The 8,122-nt window shown below is 32.6% G+C and overlaps 1 protein-coding gene across 1 annotated transcript in view; it reads right to left on the bottom strand.

Annotated features, from left to right (window-relative positions):
* The window catches only part of LOC111085546 (hemicentin-1-like), a 133,260-nt gene that overhangs the window by 8,460 nt on the left and 116,678 nt on the right, over positions 1-8,122 (bottom strand). The window contains exons 10-12 of the mRNA XM_022384630.1: positions 3,919-3,949; positions 2,626-2,714; positions 1,045-1,160 (exon numbers count right to left, since the gene is read on the bottom strand). Coding sequence (XP_022240338.1) covers positions 1,045-1,160; positions 2,626-2,714; positions 3,919-3,949 — 236 coding nt within the window. The remainder of the gene's footprint in view (positions 1-1,044; positions 1,161-2,625; positions 2,715-3,918; positions 3,950-8,122) is intronic.

The following is an 8,122-nucleotide window of genomic DNA, read 5'->3' as shown; positions in this document are numbered from 1 at the left end:
AAGTCGTCGAATGCATTGGTAAGTTTAGAGTTCATGTACGCAGTAGTACTTCTCTATGGACGTTTGCCAGCACCTCCTCTGCCAAAGCTTCTCTAACCCTTTCTTACCTCTAATTTTTGAGCAACTGGTGTGCCATAGAGATTTTATCCACACCCGCGACACTTGCAACACATCGGGATTTTGCTACTTTACGTTTGCAGGTTAGCCTTGGATTCGACCTCGTTTTCATTCATTTCGACAAGAACAAACACTCAGAAATTCGGGATCGTTGTCTCAGCAGTTCCTCACAGGTTTCTTAAAAATGTCGAGTAAAATGAGCGTTCCAAAGATAATTTGCAAGAACAATACCAAGACCATTGTTTGAATTGAGATAAAAAAAAATCACTCAACTCTTCGGACTAAAAACAATTATAAGTTTTTTGGATGCTATCCAATTATAGATCGGCATACAACACCGGACTCCTCATAAAATAATAAATTCTTCTGCAGATTTTTCAAAGAGAAAAAAAAAGGTTAAATGTCAGATATAGTTCAACAATGGATTTCTCATAAAGTAATACATATTTCTGTAAGTTTTCAACAACAAAAAAAGACTATAATACCGGAAATGGTTCCCACAAAGTGCCCTTCAATTTCTACTGCGGTGGAGTCAGAGACTGCATGCTAACATAGCAAGCAATATCTATCAATTTTTCCGTCTATATCTGGCAAGAAAACTCATTAAGTTAAGGACAAATATGTTTAATTTTAGTTAAAATGTTCTGATAATTAGGTTTTGTTCACTCTCCCCCTTCTCTACCTAGGGATGAATAAACATTAAGCCTTTTTTTTATTTCTGCTGCATATGTTTGAAAATATTTTATGTTTTGTTTTAGTATTTCGCAAACACAATCGGCTAATATCTATTATGATGTCCACAGACTTTCTAAATATTGAAATCAACGTAATAAGCAGAGAATACAATGAACCTACAAATCATAGATTAGAATACCACGTGTAATATAATAATTTAATAATAAAGGAAAAAAAAACTCATGTTCTTACCCGAACTGTCTCTGCTGGTGTTATAGGAGACTCCTGACCTTTTTTGAGATCTACGTGAAAATCTTCCGAAGTCGTATGGATCCATTTGGCAGTTGTATGAGTAACGTCTGGTGGACCTATTTGGAAATTATAATTACCCAGAGGTATATCTTGTTTTATATAATTTTCATAACATAATGTGAGGAAATAGTTATGATATTTATTCTGCATAGAAAGTTCAATTGTTCCCACGGTGGGACAGCGGTAAGTCTTCGGATTTACAACGCTAAAATCAGGGGTTCGATTCCCCTCGGTGGACACAGCAGAGAGCTCAATGTGGCTTTGCTATAAACAAAACACATACACACAAAGTTAAATTACTCTAATTATTTGATAAAAAATGACACTTAAGTACATCATTATAGGAAAGTGCTATAAAATTACGTTTTACGTTTCTAATATCTCGGTAAGTAATATTAAGCTTAAGGATTTATAGCGTTAAAATTCATGACTAAAGCTCTGAAAGGGTATATAACAGATTGTTTAGTGTGCATTCTTGTGATTAACAACAAATATATTGAATCTAATACGAATTACATTTTATAACATACAAGTTTACATCATAGAAGATATTTAAACGGAACGATAAAAAGATCATTTACAACAAGTTTTACTCTTAAATAATAAATACAAATTATGTGTAAAACATTCTGCTGAATGTGTATCTTTTCACCAGAGTTATCGTCAAGTGTACCGTTTTCAGATCTAGTAGCTTGTGTGCCTTCACATTGATTTATATTTACGATTACTGTTGATTCTCTCGGCTTTATGTAGTAATATACCATAAAAAATAACGTTTACCTAAATTTTAGGCTGATTAACTATGTGTTTTCCTAGAGGCACAAATAAGTACGAATCGTAGCGTGTGAACGTAATGTTAAAGTCAGTTTTCAACTGCCTTTAATTTGTATGTCTGCCTGTTCGTTGTTAAGTACAAAGCTACAGAATGTGCTATATGTGCTGTGATCACCACGAGTATCGAAATTCGCTTTTTAACGATGTGAGCTCTTGGACTTACTACTGAGCGACTGGAGGGTTGGTCTTTATCAAATATTAACATAGGTAGATTGCAAATCCAACAAGTAATAAAAGTTAAATTTTAAAACAATGCGAAAGAGCATTTCTGTAGTTTGTTCTGTGCAATAGATAAAGAGACGAAAAGTTTTCTAATAACTACCCACAAAAATTCCTAATCTTTGTTTTAATTGCTAACCAAACATTTGCCAACTTGCTTTTAGTTTTATACCATTCACTTTCATATTGCATCACATTAAATATAAACTACAATTGGTTGAAATTACCCATTTTCTATGTGAAGCACAAGGGGTACTGGAGTAATAAGTGAGACTAATTGAAACACTGTTTGTATTTTTGATTCATATTTTTGATGTCACAAAGTCATAAACTCACAAGTAATTAAATGCATACATAATTTACATAGATATATTTACAAGGCGGACATGGTCCACTTAAACCAAATCGGCAATTTTATAGTTAATAAAATCGTTTTTGAAAAAAAAATTATGTGCTGAATAAACTCACCAGAAAAATCTCTCTTAGTGGAAATAAGATCAAGAAGCTGCACGTCGTGCTTCGGTGATTCTTCATCAGTAAAAGAACTAACTTGGTCCCTGAATAAATAAATATACATGTATTGTTTTAGAAGTAAGAGAACTAACCTGGTCCCTGAATATATATATATATATGTATTGTTTTAGAAGTAAGAGAATTAACCTGGTCCCTGAATATATATATATATGTATTGTTTTAGAAGTAAGAGAACTAACTTGCTCCCTGAATAAATAAATATACGTGTATTGTTTTAGAAGTAAGAGAACTAACCTGGTCCCTGAATATATATATACATGTATTGTTTTACAAGTAAGAGAACTAACTTGCTCCCTGAATATATATATATTGTTTTAGAAGTTCTGAACATGTATTCTAACAGTCGTGAGATCAAAATGTAATTGATATGAATTCGTATGTTCACCTATCTCTGACTTTTTTGTAATGAAATATTGTTTCACAATAACTAAAATATCAACCTACATGTAAATCCAAAACTGATAGTCATTCTTAAACTTTTCACAATATCTGAAACAGCTATAGTTTTCTCCTATTTACTTATCTTCTAATTACAGATCCATACAATCTATATTTAATCAACCAGAAAATAGAAACTTGTTTTTCATCAACTATGTTTCCGGGCTTTTAGTTTCACTTGTGTTATGTTTTGTTTCGTTTTTCTGTAAGTGTAACAGAGAATCTTGTAGTGTTACTTAAAATACGTTCTGCGTTAATGATGAATAATAATACCCTTGGATCGGGGAATGCTGGCTAGCTCCAGAAGTAAAACGACACTTTGAAGGAAAATGACGTCCAATTACCCAAATTAAGCTCCATAGCATATTTCTCATTTCCCATACGTCATAGGTTTATCGCTAGTTTTGAACCACAAGTAACGATTACAGAATGATGAACGACTTATCTCACATGAAATCGTCGCTCTATGTCATTTCAGAAAATCTTATATCACTTTCCTTAGACATTAGGCCTTTCATCACTTTCCTTACACATTAGGCCTTTCAGAAATTTCCTGCCAGTTAATTTTCTTTCATTGAACGATTTTATATTTTTACAGCAGCAAGTGAATTATTTAAAAGTTTAGGACAGACAAGAATTTTATGACCTTCTTAGAACTTACACAACCAAAGCAAATTTCAAGTTAAATGAAAAGTACATTGTAAATTTCTAAATTAGTTTGTATCATTTTCTAAAATAGATACATAATTTCTCATACTAAAATCTCATTAATGTTTATGAAATACTTACTTTTCGTCTCGGCCATTTTGTATAACTTGATCTATACATATAAAAAAAAAGGTGCTTTTAATAAACATTAGTGTATAATATATTATTTTTAATATTATAATGTATTTATTGAACGAATTCTGTGCACATTATAAACATTTACTGTTGTTAAGAGGAGAGGAAATCCAGCATATACTTTAAATAAAAGTCCAGAGATACAGATTTCGAGTGGATTGTTTATCTTTATTTAACTTAATTACAACGTTTCGACCACACGTGTGGCCATCATTAGGAAACTGTCGTATATTGTATTACGTGATGATGGCCACTCGAGTGGTCGAAACTTTGTAATTAAGTTAAACAAAAATAAAAATAACCAATACACTCAAAAGCTATATCTCTGGGCTTTTATTTATTGTTTTTTTTCTGAAAGTTTAAAATTATTTAATAAAATGAGCAAAAATATTAAAGGTACGTCTTTACTCAGACACTGTATGAATTAATGAGATTAGTGTATTACCTATGAAAATTTAAATGAAATTAAGTACAAATAGTTGGAAGTTTCGAATTAATATACTAGTATATTTCTATAAATTTATTTTTTAAATATGTCTACATCTAATAACAATGAAATATTATTCGCAGAACAGTTAACAAGATTATATATATGAATTTTGTGATGTTTATAAATTGGAAGTTTCTAATAAACAATTAGTGTCCATAAGTCAGAAATATTATTTATAACTAGCCGTAGTACCAGTCCCCTGGACGGAAGTTGTGTAAATTCATGATTAATGAAAGTTACCTAAGAACATGAAAAGTTGCTTCCCTTATATGTAATTGTAAAAAAACGCCCATAAAAACCGCAAAAGGCAAAACTAAAAATTTATATGTACTCCTGCATGGACTTAATTAACCTCCATACCAATTTTGGTGACGCTCCATCCACATCCTGAGAAGTGGTTACATGGACATCAACAGAGAGTACTATTATGTTTATATAGATATACACCACAGCATATTTTACAAAATGGAAGTGATGTACAGAAAACGTGCTTGATATTGCTATTAAAAAGTATTACCATAAAATAATATACAATCAAAACAAAATACAAAACTCTTCCATTGGCATCTGCAACTTTCGTTCAAGTTTGTATTGGGAGGATTAAGTGGTAGGTGATTCAGAGAATCAAAACCTATCTAAAAGACAGAAAACTGATGACATTTTGTTAAATACATTTCAATGATATATTCATAAAATTTTGACATATTGCATAAACGAACTAAAATAACAGAGCAAATTTCAAGATCTGGTAATAGTTCCAGAATTAATTTGATTCTAACCGAGAAACAACGATCCAAAAGAACCATATTTGGTTAATAAAATACTATAAGGCTAAATGAAACACTACAATACATCAATTGGTGAAATGGATAAACTTAAAAGTTATCCTCGATCTGTAGGATAACCTAATACAGAGGATTAACCTCATATTATAAAACAAAAATTGTATATGATAATACAGGAGTACCAACGCAGATACGTGATCTGGCATTAGGGGCGACAAAGCCTATCATTAATACCTGGTATGTTTCAATTAAAAAATAATTAAAAACCATGATTCAAGAAGTACTGCTACCGATGAGCTACGTCAGAGCTACCACCGATAGACTCGTGGCTGGAAGGTTATGCCAGTGCTGCCACTGATAGACTGACGACTGGAAGGCTACGTCACAACCCTTTGCGAATACTCGTATGGCTAGATTGTTAAAGAAATGTTGTGATATGAAAACCTTGGTCAATATTTTCCAGGGAACAACTCGTAAAACAGAGCGATTAGGAAATTAAAAGGCTCTGAAACAAAACACAAAGCATTTCAGAGCAAAACCTGCAACTGCAAAGTAAAGTTTATGGTTGCAAAAGAGGAGTTTTTGACCCAGAAACACCATTGTTATAAAGCTGGGTGTGTTTCAGATCATAAACAAGTATTTCAGTTTTTAAAGCCTCATAAGCGCAATTTCGAGTCTGAAGACACAAATCGAAACCAAAGGCTATTTTTTTATGAGAATGATGAACAAAGAAACTGGAATCACTGCAATTCCATTTTACCACATACTTGTCAAATCAACCAATGCAGTTCCAATGAACTGGAATCACTGCAATTCCATTCGACCACATATTTGTCAAATCAACCAATGCAATTCCAATGAACTGGATTCACTGCAATTCCATTTGACCACATATTTGTCAAATCAACCAATGCAGTTCCAATGAACTGGATTCACTGCAATTCCATTTGACCACATATTTGTCAAATCAACCAATGCAGTTCCAATGAACTGGATTCACTGCAATTCCATTCGACCACATACTTGTCAAATCAACCAATGCAGTTTCAATGAACTGGAATCACTGCAATTCCACTCGACCACATATTTGTCAAATCAACCAATGCAGTTCCAATGAACTTTTCTCCTTTTGGTATGCTTAATCACGGTCTTAGAAGCTGAAAATCACGTGCAGTGAAAGGTTGGGCAAGATATGTGTTCATTCTTTGGAGAAGCTTGTTAGAACGGAAATTGAGGTGTCGATTAATGGCGCATAATCATGGTCACGAGACACAGCACAAGAAACGATGAAGAAAATAGTATTAAGGGCAGTAGGTGGTCTAGCAAATATTCTTGTAAAGTGCTATTAACCCTAAATCAGTAACAAACAAAACATAGAAACCAATTAATAACTTAGCCAAGAAATTGCACCTGCTCAAATCATATGACGACATTCTGGTTTTCATGAAATATATCAATGTGTTAGGCTTCAAAACATCAGTGTGAAACATTTTACAGTTTCTTAAGTATTCGTTAGTTTCTTTACATTTGATAGAACCTGAAAAGTAATCTGTATCTAATTATTTTATTTGACCCAATTATAGAGGAAAGCCGTTAATAACGGAGTCAATTAAACATCTATTATATAAATACAGATTAGGGATTGTAAAAACTACTAGTCATTGTCTTCTACATGTGTTGCGTTTTATAACATACGCTTTCAATTATTTATAAGGGGGATATCTTTGCAGTAAGTTTTATCATAGAAATTGGTCTCAAGTTTGAAATATAGCATAAAGGGACTTCGCAATGAGATTTAAATCTTATTATAAGGTTTTTCCTTCGTTCATGTCGTGCCATATATACAGAAAGTCAATACACATTGTAAAGATAAATACATATGAGCAGGAGTCAGGCTACTGCTTATACAACGTTATTCTTTATTTCATGACTGTGGGTATACTTTCGGTTAAGTGCCCAGTATTTGTTCAAAGAAAATGGGAGGAAAATATTGATCAACAAAGATAACTTTCCTTAGCAACGGTGTTACCTGGAAGTATTTCTGCTATGCCATTTTAAGTTGCATGGTTGCGTGATTTTAGTTTACATATGTTCATCTTAATTTTCTAAAAGCTGCTACAAAACCCTGAATGGGATTCCTTCACCTGGCGGTAAAAGTAAAGCTTAATGTGTAATAAACTTCGTGTGAATATGTTTCTCCTTATTTAGTTAAATAAGACTACTTCTGTGGCACAATGCTTGCGTGATATCATTTTAGTAAAATGCCCACCTTGCAACTAAAGAAAAAATGAGAAGTTCTTTTTTGACTATAACTCAACAAATCTGACCAAAAAGTAACATAAAAAGACCTATCGTTAACAAGTTTTCAGAAGAAGAGATAGAGCATGAATTAACAATGATATAAGTGTGCAGAATTGATTTTGTCCAGGCTCATACTCAGTATATAAAACCTATTTTGTACGTGAAAGGTGTTAAATCTTTAAGTGTAACACAATGGTGATCGTCATAACGAACTATATAATTTGATTTAAATTTGTGATCGGGAGTGACCTAAGGGTTAACGTGCCCGGACTATAAATCGAAAAATCCATTACCGCAAAAATTCCTTCAGCACTTTGTAACCCTTGGTTTGTTACATTAGTGGCAATCAAATCTCACTATTCATTTAGATTAGCTCAATAGTTGGCGATAAATGTTGTTGAGTACTAGCTACCTTCATTGTGGTCTATCAGTTCAAAATTATACACGGCTAAACGTAAATAGACGATGTGTAGATTTTAGCGAAAACCTAAACGAACATACATAAATCTAAATTCGATGACGAGGAACCCACTTTGAGACTAATAATAGCTGGAGACGGCTTGAATGGGTAATG

The sequence above is a fragment of the Limulus polyphemus genome, unplaced genomic scaffold (assembly GCF_000517525.1).
Source record: "Limulus polyphemus unplaced genomic scaffold, Limulus_polyphemus-2.1.2 Scaffold460, whole genome shotgun sequence".
Classification (NCBI taxonomy): domain Eukaryota; kingdom Metazoa; phylum Arthropoda; class Merostomata; order Xiphosura; family Limulidae; genus Limulus; species Limulus polyphemus.
Note: the sequence above shows the minus strand (reverse complement) of the source record. Positions and strands in the feature narration are given on the sequence as shown.